At 40.7% G+C, this 24,955-nt stretch overlaps 1 protein-coding gene across 1 annotated transcript in view; it reads left to right on the plus strand.

Moving 5' to 3' along the window:
- The first annotated feature begins 4,241 nt into the window (after nt 1-4,241).
- The window catches only part of MUC5AC (mucin 5AC, oligomeric mucus/gel-forming), a 58,706-nt gene continuing 37,992 nt past the window's right edge, over nt 4,242-24,955 (plus strand). Inside the window, 18 exon segments of the mRNA XM_025207898.1 lie at nt 4,242-4,371; nt 9,017-9,088; nt 10,870-10,944; nt 11,477-11,738; nt 13,015-13,129; nt 14,647-14,737; nt 15,174-15,286; nt 15,480-15,696; nt 16,023-16,148; nt 17,503-17,620; nt 18,466-18,604; nt 19,168-19,278; nt 20,108-20,177; nt 21,478-21,615; nt 21,722-21,886; nt 22,900-22,994; nt 23,703-23,829; nt 24,487-24,742. Of these exon segments, the coding sequence (XP_025063683.1) occupies nt 4,299-4,371; nt 9,017-9,088; nt 10,870-10,944; nt 11,477-11,738; nt 13,015-13,129; nt 14,647-14,737; nt 15,174-15,286; nt 15,480-15,696; nt 16,023-16,148; nt 17,503-17,620; nt 18,466-18,604; nt 19,168-19,278; nt 20,108-20,177; nt 21,478-21,615; nt 21,722-21,886; nt 22,900-22,994; nt 23,703-23,829; nt 24,487-24,742 (2,363 nt within the window). The 5' untranslated portion in view covers nt 4,242-4,298.

The raw sequence follows: 24,955 nt of genomic DNA on the forward strand, positions 1-24,955 counted from the left end.
ATCCCACAATGGTTTTGCTCACTCAACTGCAATCCACTCAAGTTCCTCTGTCTGCCTGTCTCATCAGGTGTCTCGTCCTCGTCATGCCTCCAGGGGCAATCACTTGTTCTGAATGGCTGCCTTTTATCCTCCCCCCCCCTCTTCCCCCCTCCACTTTAATTAAGTTTAGTAGGGTATTAAAAATGAATGTCGATAGTTTCACTTTTCTATGAAGAACAAGATTCAGAAGCCAGATAAAATGTGTGAAGAATATGATCACAATGGATCAATCATTTACAAAGTTTATAAAAAGAAATGGACTGAAATATGCTGGCAAAATAGCTCTTCTATTAGAAAATAGAATCACAGAATCATAGCATCACAGAAAATGAGGGTTGGAAGGGGCCTTAGGAGGTCATCGAGTCCAACTCCCTGCTCAAAGCAGGGCCATCCTCAGCTATACCATCCCAGCTAACCAGGTCTTAAAAACCTCCAGGGATGGAGCTTCCACCACATTTCTGGGTAACCTGTTCCAGTGTTTTACTACCCTCCTAGTGAGAAAGTTTTTCCTAATATCTAACCTAAACTTTCATTGCTGCAACTTGAGACCATTGCTCCTTGTTCTGTCAAGTACTTCATGTTCTGTTGAGTACTCCATTTTTACTCAGAGATGGCCGAGTCTAGAAGTGTGATTCATCTTTTCTTGAAATTGATGAAGAACTGAAACTGATAAAGAAATGACGGGAAGGGATTTATAAGTTTTTCAGTTCATGTGTATGTTCTGTTGTGCAAGGAACACAGAGCAATGCTTGATGAACAGAAGACGGACGAGTCAAAGAAGTCCAGATCTGTGTTGCTCCTGTGGTTCAGATATCTGAATCCTGTTGCCTCTGCAGCTAGAATATCTAGTGACAGGCAAGTATGAATGCTCTAAAATTCATCCAGATGCATAAAACATCTAAATTGTCACATTTCTCCCTTTATAAATGTAATGAAAATTCCAGATTATCAGGAGATTGAAAGATGGAACTATTTGATAGTTTGAAAAAATGTTCACAAACTTTTTCAGCATATGCTTAATATGTAAAGACTCAACACACACACATACACACATCCAATGGGTGCATCTACACATCCAATTAATGGCTGTATCCACATGAGCAGAAACATGCATTTGCAGCAGCACAAACAGTAGTGGCACAAATTTGTGCCACTGTTTTGTGCCATAGTGCATACCCCTGCCTTTCCCATGCACTTTGCAGAGTGACACATTGTCTCACTGCTCCATGTGCTATGGGGGTGAGTGTACAGAGATGGAGAAGCAGGCAGCCCAGGGCTGCCTGCTCCCTCATTTCTGCATTTGTCCGGTTGCATGCCACTTTGGTGTGGTTTGAGCCATTTTTTTTATTTGGGGGTGGGGCGGGGGATGTTGTTACCAGGAAATCCTGCTACCAGGAAATTCTGGTAGCAGTTTTGTTTCCCAGCACTGCAAATTAGCAGTGCCATGCACAGTTTAACATGCTGGATGTGCAGGTTGGGGTGCCACAAAGAGGTTCGCAGTGCCACAAACCGCATGTACCTGCACATCTGGATCTGGCCAATGTGATGCAATAAACTTAGGAGCAGTTTGAGCCAAAGTAAACTGCTCCTGGGCAGAGGCTACATGTGTGCCTGGGACAGCAGCAATTTGAGCCAGGACAGAGCAGGCCCCCAGCTGGCTATGCTGACCAGGAGCAATTTATGCCCACAGTCAGTGGTTACACATCCATTTCAGCGCAGTAAATTACCCCACCATAAGATAGTACTGTGAACACTGTGATGCTGGGGTAGATGGAGCATTCCACAGGAGCGTGGGGAGACCCCCTGCGTGCTTGGTGGTGAACCTGGAAGTGGACGGGAAGTTCTTCTAGTCTACTTCCGGGTCTGCCAGGGAGCGCACACAGCCACGCTGCCCCCACACACACACACCCCAGTTCAGCGATTGGCTACAGGGGGACCACGGGTGCCTCCCCAGACCCAGGAGGCACCAGTCACTGAGCCGGGTGGTGCAGGGGGCCCTGGAGTGCTCCCTGGTGGATCTGGAAGTGGACTGGAAGTGCTTCTGGTCCACTTCTGGGTCTTCTGCCAAGTGTGCTGGGGAGACTCCCGGGCTCCTGTGGGATACTCCACGCACCCCAGCATCTTAGCATCCATGAGCCCCCTGGTACCTTGAGGTATGTAGAAAAAACATTTAAAACTGTGTCTATGTCCAAATCACCGAATCTTTCTGAATCTCTTTGAATCGATTTGGAGGGTTCCGATTCAATTTGGAGAGATTAAAGGGTCTCCTGATTTGATTTGGATTTGGAGATTTGGCCACTGAATCTAGCCAAATCTCTGCATGATTTGAATCAGGGACTGAAGCTTCGCACAGCCCTACAGTTCAGCAGCAAAAGAAAGGAGATCGTGATCTACCCTATGATATGTAAGCGATTTGAGATGTTTTATTAAAATTTCAACTGAAAACAGACATAATGGGCCAAGTTTGATGCTGATTTCAGTTTCATGCAAGCTTAGGAAGGACTGTTAAACTTGGGTGTAAAACAGGTTATGTTTTGGTCCTTAAAGTCATAATTATCAAAAGTGACTACATTGTGACTTCTGAGAGACCACAATATTTCCCTGTACCTAGAACAAGTAATTCAGTGTGGTGTTTCAGAAACCACACTGTGGTAGCTGCTCATATGATTTGATTTTCCAATGTCAGACAATGCCATGGTTCACAAAAGGTCATATTTTTGCCTCATTAATACATGCAACTTTATACAAAACCGTTTTTGGCTGGATTTATCTTATTATTTGATAATTGCTATAATTCTTTACCAGTTATATCAGTTACAATTTACTTTCTTAGAAACTCTTTCTGTTTATTTAGTATTATTATACTAGATTTGGTGAGAATATTAATTAGGATTTTTCACTGTGCCATATGGATGGAAATGATCTTGCACCCTTTTTGTTTTTCAATGTACTGAATTCTACAGTTGTTTTCTGCCTCCACTCCTTTTGAAATCAATAAATCAATAATAATCAGAATTTATGGCAATATTTGACAAATTGCTTTCTGCAGCACTGTTTATTTACCTGTGCTATACTTCTCATAGGACTAATAAAGTACTTGAATTTTTAAAGAAATGTAATAAGAACAGTGTTCTTTCCCACTTCTAGTTTCTCGGTTTGAAAACAGATAACATATAAGACTTCATTCTCCCCTCACTCCTTCCCCACCCCTCTTCTACCACCAGCTGCTGAAACTAATTTACCATATATAAACAGAACTCACTGATTACAGAGCTAACTAGAAAGGATACATGCTTTAGGACAACACCTATTGAAAGATTGTATTTTTATGCACTGAGAAGTGAAATGCAATAAAAAGTCAAGCTACGAAAATAATAAATCTTTGAATAATAAACTGACCTATTTACAAAAACTCATTGTTCGTGTTTGTATTGTTCATCATACAATGGAACCTTCTTAAACACATTCCTGATGTAAAAAATTCTTCTAAGCAGCAAGGAAAAGTGTTTTCCAAATTACGTAGGATAGACTGACTTTTTATAGGGAGAAGCAAATGCCTATTTTCACTCTGGTTGGGTATATATGCAAATATACAGCACTGGGAGTGAACCACACACGAGGAGAAGAATCCCTCTATGAACGTTATGCATATGTTCAGCTACTAAGCACTGAACACTTTTCATTTCATGCTCTTAGACTTGCCCTGATGTTGCATAACTGCTGGCTTCTGGTATTCTTGGACTCTTCATGTTTCCATGAGAATATCCATGCACATCGGCACAAAAAACATTTCTCAAGAGAGATGAGAATCCCAAACATAAAAGGCTCCATTCCACATCCTGGATAAAAACATTTTTTTACTTGCTGGAAAAAACTGATATTGTGTGGAAAAACCTCAAAAAAACACTCAAAAGTTCCTTAAATTGTATTGATTCCAGAATCTTCAATACCTGAGAAAACTGAGTCTGTTCCTCCTTACTGGTCACTCTGAATTTTTACCCTACAAAAGTCTTTTAGAAACTAATACTCCTCCCAGAATGCAAATACTCATGGCCAGCCCCTAGGGAAGCCAGAGCATCTTCTGATTACCTGTGCACCTGCAAAGGAAAGCTAAATGTTCTGCAACCCCACCTTTCGTGTACCTTGTGAAACAATCTGGGAACTGAGCCAAAGTCACCTCTACTATATAAGGCTCATAAAAAGACAGGTGCTTCCTCAGAAGCCAGCAGTTCGGTACTTGCTACCGAGCTCTAGTGAAGATGAGCAATGGCAGCTGGTTACGAATACCACTATGGATACCACTATTGGTGATTGCCTTTACACATAACAAAGGTAGGAGGATTTTGCTTTTTAGACTCCCCTTAAGTTCTAATTTGCTTCACAATTTGTAAAAGAAAACAATAACCTCTCAGTAGTTTAGCTTTGCTTTGTGAAGCTAATAGGCTTTTATTTTTAAATGAGATTTCCTTGTCCATACCTATTACCTTCCTTCCTAATTGTGATTTGGTAATTTCCTACTGTCCCAAGCCCAGCAAAAGGAATGGGACAAGTTAAAAACAAAACAAAACATGGGCAATAGGGTTGCATCAATACACATGAGTAAAATTTAGACAACTAGTTATTCTCTCTGGTCATTTTTACCTGTTTAAATAATTTAGATTTTGCTGGGGGCAGGTTTTAACAAATGTGAAATTTGAAACTTGATTAAAAACTTGGCATGCTAATAACATAGACTGAAAGCTTTAGGTTATACCTGGTTTTGCCTCACTGCTATGCTAATACTTCTGGTTTTAGACCTTATGTTCAGTCTTCTTTTTTCCACTCCATCAGTTCAAGATGCTTTCCAATTCCAACTCGTGGCAGAAGAATTGATACCAATGTTGTGCTCATCACTAGTTCACAAAATAGAGCTCAAATAGACACAGTGATACTTCTAAATTCTTATAATCTAACTTTCTGTGGAGTAGTGTACATAGCTTGTGCCTATGTAAATAGCCAACCGCACCCCTATTCTCTTTACACCTTTTTCCAATAACTAGAACACAGTTAAGCATATGAATAATCATACTGAAAATTAATTTCCAACTAGGAACAAGCCTTATTCTTATAGTCATGACAGCAAATGTAGTAAATAAATTTGGTTGTAACAGAGCAGTTGTAGAGTACACAGAACACAAAACAATGAGGGAACCTATTTGTCATTTGAAATATAAATTTGATTTCGTATGTTGGTTCATTTTGCTGAAAGTCTTCCTGGGATGGAAGAACTGGCAGATGAGAAAGTTGGCATTTATGGATAGAACCAGTGGAGAGTATAATATAGAGATGATGGATGCCAAAAGTCTAGCCATAATGAAAGACGCTTCTGGAACAAATAAGTATCAGAATCAAGGGCTTAATTCCTGCCAGATACCAATATTTAAATCCACTTTAAAATCCATCAGAAACTGAAACTGGAGTGAACTTCTCAGGTAAAGGTCATCTGAATTTTACTGTCAGCTTTTAACTATCTCCCTGCCAGTACGTGTGTTACTCCCGTTATTATCTGTCATTATGACCATTTGAGACTTTTTGTAAATATGACAACACCAGGACAATGTTCTTGACCACAAAGCTAAAAACATTTTTGGAGGAGACCCAAATATAATGTAAAAAAAGAGGATATTTTACAGTTTAAAAAGCCAGGGAAGTTTTATAAATAAAAAGGAAAATAAAAATATCTGGAAGATGTTTGAAAGAGAGAAAAATCATAGAAATCATAGAAAATGAGGGTTGGAAGGGACCTCAGGAGGTCATCTAGTCTAACACCCTGCTCAAGGCAGGACCACCCCCAACTAGATCATCCCAGCCAAGGCTTTGTCTAGCTGGGTCTTAAAAACTTCCAAGAATCGAGCTTCCACCACCTCTCTGGGTAACCTCTTCCAGTGCTTTGCTACCCTCCTAGTAAGAAAATTCTTCCTAATATCTAACCTAAACTTCCCTTGCTGCAACTTGAGACCATTGCTCGTTGTTCTGGTATCTGCCACCACTGAGAACAGTCCAGCCCCATCCTTTTTCAAACCCCACTTCAGGTAGTTGAAGTCTGCCATTGAATCCCCCCTCAGTCTCCTTTTCTCTAGACTAAATAAATCCAGTTCCCTCAGCTTGTCCTCATAAGTCATGTCCCTCAGCCCCCCCACCATTTTTGTTGCCCTCCACTGGACTGTCTCCAATTTGTCCACATCCTTTCTGTAGTGGGTGCCCAAAATTTAAGACAGTACTCCAGATGTGGCCTCACCAGTGCTGAACAGAGGGGAATAATCACTTTTCTTGACCTGCTGGCAGCACTCCTACCGATGCAGCCCTGTATGTCATTAGCCTTCTTAGCAACAAGGGCACACTGCTGGCTCATATTAATCTTATCTTCCACTGTAACCCACAGGTCCTTTTCTGCAGAGCTGCTGCCCAGTCAGTCAGCCCCCAGCCTGTCCTGGTGCATGGGATTGTTCTGTCCTAAGTGCTTAGATCAGACAGTTTAGGATTTTCCCATGGCATGGGTGACTCAAATTCCTTCCCTGGTTACTCATGAAAACAACTTCAAAGCATGTGTTTAGCTGACTGTTTGATTTTATTTTCACTGATTTAAAGCTGAAACAACTCTGTTGAACTCAGTGGAGCTAAGCCCAGTCTACTTATCCATTTTAAAAAATGTACTTTTTTCTAATTCTCTTTGGGCTGACAGGTATGAACATGATTGTGGAAAATGACAGGTTATTGGGATGTTTGTTTCCTCATCAGTTTGAGTTTGTGCGCTGATTACACTGAGCTTCTAATGTAACTGAATCCAAAATGTCAGATTATTTCTTCTCACTGACATGAGTTTTAACAAAGCTGTCCCACTCCTGACTTCAAAAGCTTGGATCAGAAATGGACAGAACTTGCTTTGTATGTTGTAAGCTGGAGTTTTAAATTCAGTGCTGGGGAATTTTTTAATTGTATCATTTGTTAAATTCCTCATAAGTCTCAGATAATAAAATAGTAGGGGTTAAGTTCCAGGCTAACCTCTATTAAAAAGTAGTGCTATTACACTGTAATTCACCCAGAGGTAAATTGTGAAATTAATGATCCCTTCTAATGGGCAAGGAAGTACAGAGTGGCATAGCCACAAACACAGTGCTGGAAATGTTCTGTGTCTTGGAACACAAACAGAATGCCTCCTAGGGTTGGAAAGTTAAAAACCAATAATGCGCCCTTTAAAATGATGTGGTGTGCACTCCTCCAGTGCCAGTCTTAGATGCCGTCTGCTCCATTCAGGTCAGCCTTGCCCTTGTGAGATGATTAGTAGCCCTGATGGTACATATCCATTGTTTGCAACAAGGAACTAGGGCGCTCGGATTCTAGGTTGTGTAGGCACTATTCAGCATTTGCATTAAGCAATGCCTTTTTTTAACCAGAGGCTTTACATTTTGAGGTTATGTTCAATGGAACAAAAGGGAGTTTTGAATGTGACTTCTGTCACTGGCGCAAAAAGTCGACAACTTCATAGGTTTCTATTGATCAGCACCATTGATCTCTGCTGCCTCTAGTTACTGCTGTTCTTCTGCAATTTATTAGCACTGATACCTGAAATTGTATATCATAAGCCAACTTCTGCTGTCAGAAACAGAGTGTAGAGCTGGGCCCTCTAGCATTAAATGAGGTTTTCCAGTTTGAATGAGTCTTTGCATAATCTCCTATTATATGCTTTTGTTATTTCTCTGGTGTCATAGATGTATGCTGGGCCTTACAAATACTTAAATCTTATAAATTCAGAATTCTAATATTATAAAAGCCTATGTCTGTCTGTCTGTCTGTCTGTCCATAACGCGTCATTGGTGCTCTGATTGTCTGCTCCCTGCAGGTAATGGGGGGGGGGGGGCGGGCCCAATGCGGGGGGCAGGGCAGTGGGCTCAGACCCCAAGCAGCAGGAGGGAAGGGGGAGTGGTCCCGGACAGGGGCAGGGGCACCTGGGACTCTGTCCCTGCCCACTTCTCCCCCTGCCCCTCATCATTCTTGACAAGTAATTGGCTAGTACAGAATAAAATGGTAGTAGCATAACTAGGGCAGGGTGACTAGAACAGTAGCCCTGGGTATTTGGCGGGGGGGGGGAAGATGCATAAAAATGGCACCCGATGCAGTTGCTGTCTGAATGCACCACTGGAACCAGCATTCAGGAGCTGCTGCTGCCCTGAAAGCTATGCTGCCCTGTTATGCCTCTGCACGACAGAGTCCTTGCTCTGAGGATTTTATGAAGGGCATAAAAGGGTGCTTTGTGGCTAGCTGAGAAAGCAATAAAATATCTATTCAGGTTTCACAGGTGTAATCCCAAAGATTTATGTAGGATTTTTGCTACTATAATCCAAAGAGAAGCTTCACTCAAGGAGTGATATATGGGCGTTCTGGGCCAAAATTTTAGGTGGTGTAAATCAGGGTTGTCCCATTGATTTGTAACATGATGATTTTCACCAGAGGGCTCCCTGACCATACAGGTGGTAGGTGGATCCAGGTTTTCGGGACTGACTTGAACAAGCAGATGGTGGATGCTTGGTGGAGCATTAGTGGCTAATTATCAGGTTGATCCTCGTGATGCACAGGAAATAAGCTGAAAGCTAGGAGCAGGTAGAACATCCAAAAAGGATCAGTTAGTGAAGTACCAAAGACCATCTCACAGTCAAAACTTTACCTCTTTTAGCCGTGAGTTGTAACTAAGGAGAAAAATCCTTCATGTTAAACGTTCAAATTAGTTTCACCCTTGCCTCCTTTCTGGTTACATTTGTCTCTTCTTTGGTGCACATTTATTTGCCACAGTGTCACAAATTCATTTTCCTCTCAGTTCCCCTGTCTGAAAGAACACATTCCTGCAAAGTCTAGCGTTCAGATACACACTGCAGGAAAGAATGTGTGCAATCCTCAAAAGTAACACATTATTATTCTTTTCCACCCTCTCTTGCTGCTGCAGTCCATGCCCAGTTTTCACAAGAGGAGCAAAAAACGGAATATGATGATCTGTCTATCCAGCAGCGACAAGACAGTAAGTGATTTTGCTATGCTTTATATCTTTATTGAATAGCTAAATCCAGTTAATAGTGCCTTAAAAACTCAGCACTTCAGACACAGCATGACTAAAGTGCGCTGTACCTTTAAATAAAGAGGAAGGAAGCTCCCATTGTGAGCAATGCTCAGACTTTTTGCATTAATGCTGAAGTGCCAAATCCTCACCTGGTATTAATTGATAAAATTCCATTGAACTAAATGTGCTTGTACTGATTTCCAACAGCTGAGGATCTAGCTCATTGACACGAAACAGGTATCTAATCTATAGTTTTTATAATGTGTACATAAGGTATATCTACAAGTGTGCTTTATGTGGGTGGGTTTGTTTACACATGTATCACAAAGATAGATCATAGCCGGTAATAAAAAATGCATTTTCTTCATTCTACTGAGATAACTGGCTCGCTCATGAAAGGCAGCAGAAGTCCAGTGGCATAAGCACCACAGGTATTTAGGATGGCTTCTACAGACATGCCTATAACATGCATTGTACCACTTACTGAAACATAGTGGTTATGTATAGTAGGATTGGTGGAGAAGGGGGTTCCATTGGCCTTCAGTATAACAAAGATGACAAAAAAAAGTTGTATACATTTTCTGAAAAGCTCTCATTGGTATTTTTCTACAATAAATTCCTTACAATGTAACTTATCTGATCAGCCTGTAGTAGACTAGGAATGTGGTTGTAGCCATGATGGTCCAGGAAACATGAGAGAAGCAAGGGTTTTTTGGTGATATCTTTTAATAGACAGGCTGTATAGCTGGGAGAAAATGTTAGACAAGCTTTGGGGCACAAAATGCCCTTCATTGTTTTATCTGGTCTTCATTGTTTTATCTGGTCTGTTCTTGCTTCTTCCCCAGACCGGAAGAAGGGTCCTTTATGCCCCAAACTTTGCCTAACATTCTCTCCCAGCTGTACAGAGGGTCCAATAAAAGTTCTCACAAAAAGCCCTTGCTAATTAATCTGAAAATTTGAACTTCTAGCCTAAGTAACCCTGCTAGTCATAGTGACACAAAGCTGAACATAGACAAATTGAACTAGACATGTGTTACAAATTATTAACAGCAAGTGTAATTAGCCACTGCAGCAATTTATCAAGAGTGGTGGCACATTCTCTCTTCCTTGAAAAATCAAGGATGATTGCCTTTCTAAAAGAGTTGTTCATTTCCTTCACATATTTTTAGTTAGTTAGGAAATCATCAGGTGAAACTGTGTTCTGAGGAAGTCAGACTACATGATCATAATGGCTCTAGTGGCTGCAACTACAATGAGGTTTCTGCAGCTGGTGTTGAGGAACAATAGTGCAGCTCTCAGGATTGCCTATCCCTTTCATTACTAAAACCAAAGAAACCCTCATAGGATTGAACAGGAAAAGCCGAGGGCCCAATCCTGGCTATGGGAGACCTTGGGTGGAAAAGCACTATGAACATAATGAAGAAGTTGTAGAATTTTACAAAAGCTTATTCCATTTTCCTGAAGAGTATGTGTGTGTGTGTGTCCATGGGTGTGTGTAGGCCTTCAGCAGAAATGATACAGAGAAAGTTTAGCAGTAGTTTCTCAACATCAACCATGGCAATCACTGACACGAAGAAGGTTTGAAGCAATGATATTAAGAATCCCTTGGAAGCTTTTCAATAAAATGGTACTATCAGGAAAAAAACATCACTAATGTGATAGGAAGATTTGTCTCTATGTCTGCTACCTGATATATTAAGTCTTTCATTTTAAAAAATTACAATTTTATTTCTTTTTCTTAGATTTTTCTGCTTCAGTTACCAGACCCCCAGAAGTGACTATCATCCCACCATTGGGAAAGACACTGGCAGTAAAGTGTAAGTTGAACAACTATTATTGTATAAGGTTCTGCAGTCATATAACTTAGAAGAGTAAAAGGAGAGAAGAAGTAGAGTGATTTTTCTCTGAGGACAGGGCCAAGATTAAAGATAGTCTAAGTTGAAAGATGAAATGATACTCTCCCTAAGCGACAGGGCCAGGGAAAAGGTAAAATGCATATTTGGGATGTGCCAAGCAAGGTATTTCCAGTTGAGATAAGGAAGTATCAGTGCCTTTATACAAGGGCCTGGTGAGACTATGGGTTTAGTCAAGGTGATTGTACTTGATGACTCACAGTGTCTGATCCCTAGGTTTATAAGTAATAAAGAGATGGTTAGACAAAAAAAATAGGCAGCCTGAATGAACAATAGATGGCCAAAGAAATAAACAATCAAAGGAAAAAGCAAACAGAGAATGGATTGTTTGGGACAATAGATGCTACATGCCAAGAATATGACTAGACAATGGATGAACAAATGAGCGTGTACTGGAATTTTTAGTAGAGCCTGATAGCTTATTTTTAATCTACAGCTGGCAACCCAGCTCACACTGGCCGAGTATGCAGTACCTGGGGAAACTTCCACTTCAAGACCTTTGATGGAGACATCTTCCAGTTCCCTGGGCTCTGCAACTATATCTTTGCATCAAACTGTAAAGCCAGCTATGAGGACTTCAACATCCAGATCAGACGCTCCGTAATAGAAAACACCACCCTCATTAGCCATGTCAGCCTGAAGCTGGATGGAGTGGCCATAGAACTGACCAGGAACACCACAGTGGTTAATGGCAACCCGTAAGTTCAGACATTGTATTATGTGCTCAAATTGGTACTATAGCTATTGTCCCTCACTGTCTGTTAGAAAGGGTACCTATTTCAATCTCATCCCTTTGAGATGCTCTAAAATGACTTTGGGGGTTTGGGCATTCTTGGAGCATCAGAATAATCAGGGGGTGCAGCAGCTAGCTTTTTTCCATCTTTATACAGTACTCTCTGACCTGTGCTTTGTGAAGTTTGGCTGCACCTTGGGCCCCACATTACTGTTCTGATTTATACATACCTATATCTAGAGGCTTGAATTAAAGCCAGAATAAAAAAAAGATGAAATAAGATGCCTAAATAAATTGAAGATCAGGAGCAACAGAAGCCCCACATTACAGTCTCAAGAGACAATCGATAAAGAAATCAACAACAGACAGCACGTGCTCTCAGGAAATGAATTTAAAGGTTTGCTGCCTGAAGGATGCCAGAGGAGTGAATGTGGAAAGGGAGCTCTTGCAGAGATTTGGGACGTTTATTAAAGAATGCTTTTCATCCTGCCCATTCACAGCAGTATCTGGAGTTGGTCAACAAACTCCACACTGTTATCTCAACTCATCTACTGTTAGGAGAGGACACATCAATGCTGCAGTCATTGTACTGATGGCAGTCCAGGAAGACATCTGTTCCTCAGTTGCTTTTGGAGATCCAAAATGCACTTAAGCTAGCTACCCAGCTTCTTGGAAAGGTTTCTCAGCCCATGCTGAGCTTCTTGCTGCTGCAACTATTCTGCTAGCAGCACCTGAGGTGGTTAATTTAAAGTTAGCTCACACATGTCTACACAAGATGCAGATACTGCTATGCCTGCAGTGTAGATGTATCTCTACTTGCAATCCAAAACAAAAGCCATCAGAAATTCTCTTTAGGGAGACTAATCTTATGTTTTATAAGACTTGAACTAGTAATAGTAATGCCTTGAAGTGTACTTGATTGAAAACAGACAGCCATAGTGTTTTTGAATTATGTCACCTAATTAACAGATCAGCATTTTAGGTGCTAAAACATCATTCACAAATTTATTGAAAAGCAATGGACTAAAAATATAACACTGGTCCTACTGCACTTTGGAGAGCAAACGCATAGGAAATCATCCACCCCATCACCAAGGCTTTCTAAACCTCACATGGCCCATATTTGGCAAGTGCTATTACTAGCAATTTCCTTAGCCAGCCACATTAAACATGTCTCAGAAAGAGAGAAAGAATGTCAAATGCTGCACTCTCCATTGAACTTCACTTTGATCTCTCTCCAGGGTGCAGCTGCCTTTCAGCCAGTCAGGAATCCTGATGCAGAGAAGTAACATGTACTTGAAAATCTCGGCCAAGTTGGGCCTGGAGTTCATGTGGAATGAAGAGGATGCACTCCTGGTAAGATGTCCAGATGTTGCATGTGCTTGAAAGATTTCATTTAATGTCTTCTTAGCCTATCTGCTTAGGGATTAGCTCTTTTGGGATGTTATCCATCTCCAGGGTGTATGTTCCCCTACTATGCTCTCCTATTTCTCTTTGCCTCCCAGAGCTCTGCTAATAACCACCATTCTCCCCAAACTATTAAAAGAGTCTGTTAATGAAGCTCAATATGCTTCCGATACTAGATACACCCCTGCTGTGATGTTCAGTGCCCCTGAGCCCAGGTTCCCAGACAGACCAGAATTCCTCTCCTGAAATCATGGGGGGTGAGCACAGGGAGCCATGAAAAAATTAGGTCACGGGTCTAGGACTGGCATCTTTTGGTAACCAAGCTATGTGAAGAATAGATATACATTAGCTTCCATGCAAATGACACTTATATCCAATACACTCTGTTTTCTTGCATATCACACAGCCTGAAATAATACACACACCTTGTTTCAGGAAGCCAGGTTGAAAAGGGGGGAAAATGTTTCCAGAGTCTTGGCTGAGTGCTGGCTGCATGGAAAAGGGACAGAGTTCACTCTTCAGTGTCATTTACCATCCCATTGCTGCTCAGCCAAAAGCTAGTGGTTTAACCTTGTCACAGTCCCTGTGGCATTTCCTCAGACAAAAGCTACTTCCAATGTGACAGTGGCGGTGCCAGGGGAGAACCACTAGCTTTTGACTGAGCAGGAAGGGGAGAGTGAATAACGCAGAAGAAAAGACTCTGCCCCTGCTGCACGCGGTCAGAAGGGAACACAGACTCTGGCAGCCATTCCAGCTTCCCCATGCCTCCGTTCTAGTGCAGAAATCAATGTCTTCACTTAAGATGCTCACCTTAATGTTGGATAGTTAGCTATGTAGTTAATGTGAAATAGGACTACAGTGACTGATAGTTAAATATTCATTAGAACAGACACTAGAGCTCAGGTATTCCACCTCCTGGGTAAGCAGATCAAGCACCAGAATGCAGATCTGTATTCTCAATTGTTCTCTGTGTCACTGAATATTTAAGGAGGAACAACTTCAAAAAAGAAAAAAACTGAGATACCCTATCCAGAATACCTGATAGATTGAGAGTTGGGCCCTCTCCCAGGAAGTGAGAGTGGGGTAAACACCTGCAAGCAGAGGAAGGTACCGAACCTGGGTCTCCAAGTATTCTGGGTTAGAGACCTAACCAGCGGGTTATTGTGAAAAAGGAAACCCCCCCACCAGCAATTTTTCTGAATCTAGTCCTGTTTTTTCCCCAGCTGAAACTATTCAACACATCTGGACTGAATTCACAAGCAGCTTGATGATGACCTAAACTGCAATTTTTGTCAAATAAACTACTGAAAAAATTCTCTTAGTCTAGCTAAATATCAGAACTTTATATAGTTTCTCAATGAATGTAAGAGACAAGGAGATTAGAAAATATTATATTGGAATTTAGAGCTGGGTATGTGCCCTGGATTATAACTATATTTTAAACTCTGTTTTCTTATTCCCTTTAGGTGGAACTGCATGAGAAATATGCTAATCAGACCTGTGGGCTTTGCGGGGACTTCAATGGGATTTCAACCTACAATGAGTTTGTGTCCAACAGTACGTAACAAAAACATCATTAAGCTGTGGCTGTTTATTTTTCTTTCCTTTAATCATATTAATTACATGTAGAATGGGGCACTGATCTGTAAATGGGTTGTGAAACTGCAGAGATGTTTATTTTGGCATGTATTTTTTGATGATGTTAGATTGAATACTTACATAGCACATGTAGAATATATGAATAGCATCTGAATTTTTCCCCTGAGAGGACCTCTTTTAAGAGCTGCTAATAGCAACGTTCTGTTCCTTTCCTTATATAGACACTAATCACATATGAATTATTCACACTTTTCATCTCCCATTCTATTTGTGGTGATTGCTACTGATGCTGTGCCAGTGCTTCAAGCACAGACATCTGTGTTCAAAATTAGAACTGCATTTTTAAAGACAGCAAAAACACCATTATAACCATTTTTCATACCACTTATTACAGATATTGAGCTGACCCCTTTACAGTTTGGGAATTTGCAGAAGCTGGATGGACCCACAGAGCAATGCGAGGATCCAGTACCTTTTGAAACTCCTGCAAACTGCACAAGTGAATTTGTAAGGATATGTTCCCTTCTCATTTATTAAGGGGCTTGCTTGGGAGAAATCTGGGAAGAATAGAAAAATATAACGTGTGAAAACAAAGAGAATGACATGTCCTTGAAATAAAATATGAAAATATCTAAATTTAAAAAAATAGCTTTTTGACTTTCATAAACTCCCTTGTTTTAACCAGTATTTCCCCTTCTAGAATGCTATATGCCAAGCAGTACTGACAGGTGAAGCCTTTGTAAGCTGTAATGAACTAGTTAACGTTCAAGAGTATATCAGCTCCTGCATACAAGACTTGTGCCACTGTGACAATCTAATGGCTGAATCCTGCATGTGTAACACCTTTGCTGAATACTCCCGGCAATGTGCCCATGCTGGTGGGGAACCTCTGAATTGGAGAACTGCAGGACTCTGCAGTAAGTATCTTAGGAAATGATTTTCACCCTTGCTTTAAAGAAGCCATCAAGCCATTCCAAAAATGTTAAATGCACCCCCCCCCCAACCTGTACAGACTCATAGGAGTCCCAAATATAGAGAGTGTATTGGAGGCAGGAATTAAAATCTTTAAATGTGAAGACATTAACATGGGGTTCTAATATTTTGGATGAGGAATCCTCATTGCCTTTCAAGTAATGCATTATTAGTTATAGATGCTGCCTCTCCAAATTTTAAATGCAGACAATCCAATACTAGACAATTCAAGCCTTCATTAAAAATGCTACTTCCCTTTATCTATTTGCAGCCAAATCATGCCCTTTCAACATGCAGTACCAGGAGTGTGGCTCCCCCTGTCCAGACACCTGCACCAACCCTGAAAGATCTCAGCTCTGTGAAGACCACTGTACAGATGCCTGTCTTTGTCCTCCAGGCAAGTTGCTACCTTGGCTCACTTTTCTCTTCAACACCACCAAAACACTTATGTATACAGGTTCAGCCGTTCTCCTAAAGTGAGCTGAACCTTTACTGCAGCTAAAGCAACATCTGTGTTTTCTCTTGATACATGTGCATAATTTCTACCCATGTCAATAGAAAAACTCTTTCAAATAGGAGGAGTTTGCTTAAGACATACATGTGACATGCAGGAAGTGGTTGAAATTAATACATGACAGGGAGCTGTCTAAACCTGGCAGCTTCCCCAGCCACTATTTATAAAACATTTAATCATCTTTTACCCACAAAAATGTTTCCTGGTATTAGCAAAGTTGAGTCTTATTCTACAGGAGGATCTATATTGTCTGTGGTGTGCTGACCACTCCCATCGCTCTCTTTAACCAAGGGAAACTAAGTGGGCACTCACCAGTTTAAGTTTGTAAAACTTATGCGTTACATATAGATGCCAATGCTTAAATGGCTAGTAAATGCCAACAAACTGAGTTCTGGTGTCCAGAAATTTTGCTAACTGGTGAATTTGTAGGATGAGTCTTCTGCTAGGCAGCATCTCCTATAGCTATTCTTCTGGCCCTGTTATTGCATGATCACATGTGGTATACCCTTGCTGCAAAATGTAGCCATAACTTGCCAGAATAAAATTATTGTCCCTAACATTACTTTCTCTCTTACATGTATAATGATACAAAAGAGATCTTAGCTTTACTCAGTTACCTGCTGTTACCCTGTCCCTTGGCCACTCAGTTTAGTGAAGCCTTATTGCAATGGTTCTTTCCTGATTAGCATATAACAAAGGAGCCCTAGGATTGTAGCTAGTGCTGAGTTGGTTACATAGTCCAGGGCTGTACAGCTGATAGCCTGTGGGCTGATGCAGCCCATGAGGAGTTAAGCTGCAGCCCCTTAGCTGATCCCCCAATTGCTCTAGCTGCAGAAGCAGCTGAGGAGTCCAGGCTCCCCCTCCCTTTTCCCAGGGGAAAGGACACTGCAGTGTGCAGCATAGGGAATGGAGGGTGAGTCCAGGGCTTTGCATGGTGCAGCAGTAGGGGTAACCATGTGGCACATGGGCCAGGGGACTCTGACTCACCCTGGTATGGTCCATGTGGTGTGCAGCACTTTCTGATGTGGTCCATTGGGCATGTGGCCCCCCAACTGCTTGGAAACTGGACAGCCCTGACATTGTCCAAACAATGTAGAGATTCCATTGTCAAGATTTTTTTTTCCATTTCTCTGCTCTAAAAAAGACATGCAACATGTTTTAGAATGTCTCCCAAAGAAATGTTCCAAAGCAGCTTGTGGAAAGCACAGCAAAATGAACATACTGTTTCTTCCTTTAGGAACTGTGTATGATGATATTAACAACAGTGGATGTATCCCCCTCGAACAATGCTACTGCACCTACAAAGGTGAAACATATGCTCCAGGGGCCAAATTTACATCCACATGCACTTCCTGGTAAGTCATTGCTTTTGTCAAATCTTTGCCTTTTTGTGCATTACCTAATAATTGCTGGCTGCGGGGGACAAGTCATTGGTTACATAGTATTTGGGAAAGAGGGTATACACTAATCTAAACATTCTGATATAATGGTTTTATAAAAATTGTTCTTCTCTAGTTCCTGTTTCTAGAGAACAAACACCTGAATTTAGACAAGGATGTCCTGGTAAGGACAAGTCAACAAGGCCAGTCATTAGAGGCTTAAATCAGCACTTAAAAATATAAACAACCATATCGTGGGTCTCATACATGCCTTGGAGCACTCAGGTCTGAAATGTTAATGTTCTCTATGTGTGCTATTTGAAATTTAGAGATATGCTAAATAAAGGAATATACAGAGAGGGACAGATTGCATGCTAATGTGTTAACAACCTCTGCATGTATATTACTGGCTCCCCTAGAGTAAATAAAATATAATTACTTCAGTATTTGTGAATGTGTATGTATATGAACAAAAATCTACCAAGTCTCTCTTGTTTGTAAACTACTTTGACTCAAGATAATGAAGCCAAGATGCGAAATTCAGCAGGGGAAACTTCCAGGTATCCAATAGAGCTGCTCCTATTTTCACCAGGGCTGAAGGATTAGCTCCAAGGATTTTCAGTGAGGCAGATATACCCTTCCCTTTTTTGGAGTTTTCAAAGCAATATCAATTAATCATTTATCTGTATACTGTTCTTTTCCCTTAAAGAACCTATGACGAAAAGTAGGAGAAAATGAAGGTGTCATGGATTCCCATCTTCTTTAGTTTCCTTTGTGTTTTTATGAACCAGGTTTAATCAGCATGTCTTCATTTATTTTAGCACATGTACTGAAGGCCAGTGGGTTTGTGTCAGCCTTTCATGCCCTGGGACATGTAGTATTGAAGGAGGGTCCCACATCTCCACATTTGATGAGAAACGTTTCACTTTCTTTGGAGACTGTAACTATGTACTGACAAAGGTAAATAGGAATCACCTTTTCTGCTGACATAATATATTGACATAATATATAATAGGATGCTATTTAATTAATGCTATCAGTAGGTGCATTACGTTTTGGTTCCTAACTTGACAACAGGGTTCAGGTCTATGAATGCCAAGGGGAGAGTGGTACCTCTCTGCAGAGCAGAGTAGGATACCTAAGTTCCAGAGAGGGGGAAGGATTTAGAACATATCTATCCTCCATTGTACAGGGTACTTAGGTATCACACTTGGATGTTACAAATTTCACTAGATCGCGAAGCACCTAAAATGTAGGGACTATCGTGCTCAGCATTAGGAATCTCAAGTCCCTTCTATGGCTCTATACTGTAATGTCAAAGTTAGCTGATATGTTTTATAGTGTTACACATATTTATGTCATCTTACTGCAGTGAGTGTGTGTATGTGTGAGAGAGAATGCGTGTGTGCCTGCATGCTTGTGAGAGAAGGAATCAGCAAAGATTAAAATGACCATTATATCTTGAATGCCATTTGATACTAATGACTTTTTATTCAGTAGCCTTTTGGTTTCTCTTTTTTCAGCTTTGTGACAGTAATGACTTCACTGTCCTGGGAGAAATCCGTAAATGTGGCCTAACTGACACTGAGACATGCTTGAAAGGGGTAACCATAAGTGTTGGTGGAGGACAAAATGTAAGCAGTGAAAACAGATGCCTAGCCTTGTGTTTGAATATTTTTTAAATTGATGACTTTCGCATGATGCTATGTTGCCGTAATGACACACTACAATAACATAGTTTTGGGGTGCACAAACCATGATGCCGATGCTACATCGCCAAAGCGATGAGCTCTCTCGTTATAGCGTGATGCTACAGTGACATAGATGCTAACAATAACCATGTACCACTGGGACAGCACAGTAACAGCTGTTACTATGCTGTCATTTAGTACTTCCTAAAGCAAGTACTAAATGATGGCACGGTAACAACTGCACCATAAGAGGCAAGTGTAGACATGCCCTGTGGGTTGGCTAAAATTGAAAAATCAGAGACAAATCTTTGTGCTCTGTATCTTGTAAAAATACTTTATAGATTGCAGATTTGACTAATCACAATTTATGTTCCCAATGAAATATGAAATATGTTAGGCTTTATGTTGTGTCTAGATGGAATAATATTTTCTACAAGAGTCTATCTCCTAAACCAGTGGAAGAACAGTTTGCAAAAGATAGGCACACAAGAAAAGAACAATACACATAGGAAATCAGCAAATAAGTTTAGACCATAGTGTGGATAATGGAAGTCAGTCAATGTAAGACAACAGTATTTTACTTAGTTTTTTCTAAATAATCAGTGGGAAGCAATTTTTTAAAAAAAGGATGTTTGTGCTGAAAATATGATTTTCACAGTCCCACATGTCCCATATTTTTATTTACCTTGGACAATACTGGAGGTAAAGTCTTTGAAAAGTGCTGTGCAGTCCCTAAGTTTGCCTGCCAATCCCCATTTTTTCTTTTGGACAGATCATTGCAATCAAATCTTCTGGCAGTGTCTTTGTGAACACGATCTACACCCAGGTGCCCTTCTCTGCAGGTATGTCTCTTTGGAAGTTATTCAAGGCATTCTTGGATTTTACTTGCCTGAGTGTACTGCTTCATCAAAAGCCAAATTTTGTTCTCAGTTAGACTGGAGCAAATCCAATGAACCCCCTAACAGAATTTAATTAAAAAACAAGAGAATTAAATCTTTGCTTACCCAGCATTTTTTATTCTTTGTGAGGTTAGAATATGGCTCTGTAAGCAGTACAGAATATCTTCAATTCAGTCCCATAACAATACTTTGCTACTCTAAGACCCAAGTAGTACTGTGGGTATGTCTAGATGTTACACTTAAATCTACCTAAAGCCAATCTATACAGAGGTTCAGGGAGGTTACATTGAGCAAAAACTGGTGGGCCTGATCTATACTAGTTCTCCTAAGGAGTTGAACTAGCTTACATCAGGGATGGGTTAACCCAGTCTACCAAATGTTTGAACACTGAAAGCCAAAGCTGCTCACCCCAGCCCCAGGACTGTGCTCTTCCTACTTTCCCTCCTTCCCACCAGCCCTGACTGGGCCATTTTTAGCTCCAAGCCTGTCCTACCATCAGACAGACAGCATCCCGCCCCAGTCCACCAATCACCACCCCCCGCACCACACACACCGCAGACCCACTATCTCCCTCCAACCCACCCACCCCTCCTGCCACCCTGAGTTACTTTTACCAGATTCCTAGTGCAGCTCCCAGGACTGGCAAATACCTTCACATGCCAATCCAAATCTATGATCATGCAGCTTAAAGTAAGCTGTGTGGTCATAGACTGGATGCGGTGAATGTCTACATGTACACTGTGTGAGTAAAAGCAAACTCCTGGTGTATAATGTGACCCAAACACCAGACCTCCAAACTGCTATGCTATTCAGTTGGCCTGTATTTCTTCTGCCTATTTTCATGAACCTTGGTTGTGAACACAAAACCTTCACTCTACACAGATCTCCTTAGTTCCCACCTTACATGCACAGGAAGTATAAACATCATACATATATGGGGCATTTCCAGACTGAATCCTAGGATAAAATCCTGCTAAATAATTCTTACAGAGCAAAGGTCTATTTGTAGATCAATTCAGAAGTTCATGTTCTTCCCTTGCTCCAAAGAAATTTAAAAACTAGAGAAGGCTATTATCTAGGACAAGGAAAAGTTAACATTGTACTGAACTTTGGACAGGATTTCTTATCAGTTCAGATGAATACAATGTGCAGTAAAGGCCTACTCCAAGGAAAATCCTCATCCTTAATGTTGGTAATTTTTTATCCAATATGTAAATGTGTTTATTGTGTTCTTTGTCCACAGCCAATTGCACCATCTTCAAGCCGTCATCATTTTACATGATTGTACATACAAACTATGGTCTTCAACTAAAGATCCAGCTTGTACCCATCATGCAACTGTATATAAATGTGGAACCAGCCCACAAAGGGCTGACATGTGGTGAGTAGACTTAGTATAACTAGTTTCTCCTATTCATTGAAATTGTACATGGTCTGATACGAGACGATCAAACCCTGTTTGCTTCTTCCCCTCCCTTTCCCCCAAGGTCTCTGTGGAAATTTCAACAATATACAGGCAGATGACTTCAAAGCCGCAAGTGGTGTAATTGAAGGAACATCAGCTGCTTTTGCCAACACCTGGAAAACCCAGGCAGATTGTCCTAATGTCAAAAACAACTTTGAGAACCCCTGCACTCTCAGCATAGAAAATGGTATGTTTGTTATAATAATACACTTTAATGTGTGTCTTGTAATTAAAAAATAAATAAAACTGGAAAAAGACAAGAAATAAGAATTCAGATTAAAATTTCAGAACAGGCAACTCTGTAGACTGGACAACCAGTTGAGGAACACTTATATGGCCTTCATCCAACAAGGTTTTCAACCGCTTTATCTAAACTGTTTAACTTCCACCAGTGCATTTGAACACATGTATGCACCCTCTGCATCTGTCCCGATGAACACACACATCCAGGGGTGCCCATTTACCATGAGACAAATAGCAGGGGCACATATTTGTGCGTCTGCTATTTGTCTATGGGCATGATCCTGCACACATGTTCCAGCACATGGCAAAGTGACCAAGATGAAGTAGAGGAGGCTGGGGCCAGTGCTGGCCCCAGCAACCTGATGTGGGGTCCTGGGAGCTTCCAGGGGCAGCACCAGTGCCAATCTAGCCACTTGGAGTCTGGCTGGAAGTCAGAGCATGGCTCTGGCTAGCCAAGCTCCAGTTTCTGGCAGCACATGCTGTTGCTGCATGCACTGCACTGGTCTTTTTGGCAGCAGTTTTCTTTTTGACACCAAGATTTCCCACTGTCAAAAAAACAGCATGGCAAATGGGTGTACATGCGCTGCACACGATTGGCAGTGTCTTGAACGGGTTTGAGGTGCCACAAACCGCATGTGCACATTCGTCGGGACATGCCCTCTGGTGCTGATGTGAACTGAAGAATTGTAATGCAATGGCAACCTCCTTTTCTAAAATACAAGTTTGCTTAAGCAAAGTCACCATTATGTTTGAGATTCACTCAGTTGATATTATGTTCAGGTATCAGTAAAGAGAACAGGGGCATTTTTTTATTTCTTAAGAAATAGAGCCAAGTTCTTCTTTAAATTATGCTGCTACAGCTCCAACTGTGTTCAGTAAAGTTGAAAAGATGTAACTGAGAGGAGAATCCAGTCCATAAAATGACTCAAGTATTTATATCCCTTTCTGTATTTACAGAACAATATGCTCAGCACTGGTGTGGATTGCTTACTGCCACCACTGGATCCTTTGCCAAGTGCCACTCAACAGTGAATCCAGATGCTTACTATGTGGTAATTGCTAGTTGTTTCTTTCCACTTTAAAAATAATACCAATCAGAGTTTATTTCCTGATTACAACCACCAAAAGAACAATTTGCTAAACAAGAAGATCTGGTTTATATTTCTGATTTACTCCTGACAGGTTTCTCAGGCCACAATAAAGTTTACTTTAATCTCTGTATCATATCATCTACTCCTTTAACTAGGTACCTTTCTTTCCACTTGTTTGTTTCACTGAGTATGTCACACCAGACTGGTTATAAATTAATCATGTAAATAGTAAAGAAAGAGGAATAAAAATATATTTGGGTAATCAAATAGTTTTACTACCTGGCAAAGGACTTTGATGGTCTTTGTAGGTGTTCAAGGTAACTTCTCTTACAGGCAAATAATCACAATGTGCATGGCTGATACACTTTTAGATAAACTTGTCTAATATATATATATATATGCATAGATTTTATATATATGCATATATTTTATATATATATGTAAATGCATAGATATTAATGGGCTAAATTCTGCTGTAAGCAATAGTAATGAAATTCCAGAGCAACACTTGGTCCAAATTTGGATAAATCAAGGTAGAATTTGGCCACATAATACAATACAAGACTAGTTACTGCCAACTAATTTGGCATGTGAGTACAAAAACTTAAAGCATAGTTTCTTTGGATGGGTAGCTCCATGATTACTAATACATCTTACTTGCATTTCTAGAACTGTATGTTTGACAGCTGTAACTGTGAGAACAGTGAGGACTGCATGTGTGCGGCCCTCTCAACCTACGTCAAAGCCTGTGCTACCAAGGGAATCCAGCTGATCGGTTGGAGGGCTGGTGTCTGTAGTAAGTTTTACAGCTGTTCATTGCACGAAAAGAGATTAGCCAGTAGGTCCATTATACCACATTTCCAAGGACATCATGGTTCCCCTAGTACAATTTCAAACCAAGTTTGATGAAGGCCTAGCATCAACTCACTTCTATTTTGCAGGACCTTGAGGGAACAAAAAGTGAGAGATGTCATGTAAGAGATGCAGTAAGCAGGGAGATATTGGAGATGCTTTGTGAGACTAATGCCTGTTGGGAGGTAAAGGAAATACCAGGGATCTTGAGACTTTTACTGAAGTAGTACAGAATGACTGGATCACTTTCAAATACACTAGTATACTACCTTACTTCAAGGCAACGGGAAAGTAAACATACAGAAAAAAATAACCCATACAAATAAATGTAGGTTAGGTTACATTCTCATCTTAAATTGGAAGAAACTTATCAACATTGACAGAGATCACGAGTATAACCAAAATGATAATTTCAGAGGTAAATTTTACCATAGAAAATACAAATCATGTAAATTGCATTAGTGTGGATGTCACTACAGAATTTGAGCTATTTCATTTAAATCTATGTACATGCAGTGCCTATTTTATCATATATACCATATTTCAAGTCTGGCATGTGTGGCTGCATTGAAAGTAACTTGCCTTATTTTACTTTCTCAAGCAAAATACACAACCACGTGTCCCAAAACCCTGACATACAGCTACACTGTTGATTCCTGTGAACCCACTTGTCGGTCTCTGAGTGAGCCAGATATCACATGCAACATCCAGTTTGTTCCAGTTGATGGCTGTACCTGTGAAAAGGGAACCTACATGGATGAAAGTGGCAAATGTGTGCCTCCTTCTAGCTGCCCTTGTTACTACAAAGGATCTATTGTATCTTCTGGAGAAGTTGTTCATGACAATGGTGTTGTCTGGTAAGAGATTCTTAAGAAACAACAGGGTTGAATATTGGGAATTATGGAATTATGAAACCTTAGCCATTTTATGTGGCATATTCAATTCAAGTGAGTTTCCCTGCGTGCTTAACCAGTGTGATCAGTGTGAGCCAGGGCTTATGATATTTTAGAACTGTCCATGTTTAGTAGTTTTTCTTTAGTCCAGTCTTTAACTTCAATAAGACACATTTT

Source organism: Alligator sinensis, unplaced genomic scaffold, assembly GCF_000455745.1.
Source record: "Alligator sinensis unplaced genomic scaffold, ASM45574v1 scaffold5_1, whole genome shotgun sequence".
Classification (NCBI taxonomy): Eukaryota; Metazoa; Chordata; order Crocodylia; family Alligatoridae; genus Alligator; species Alligator sinensis.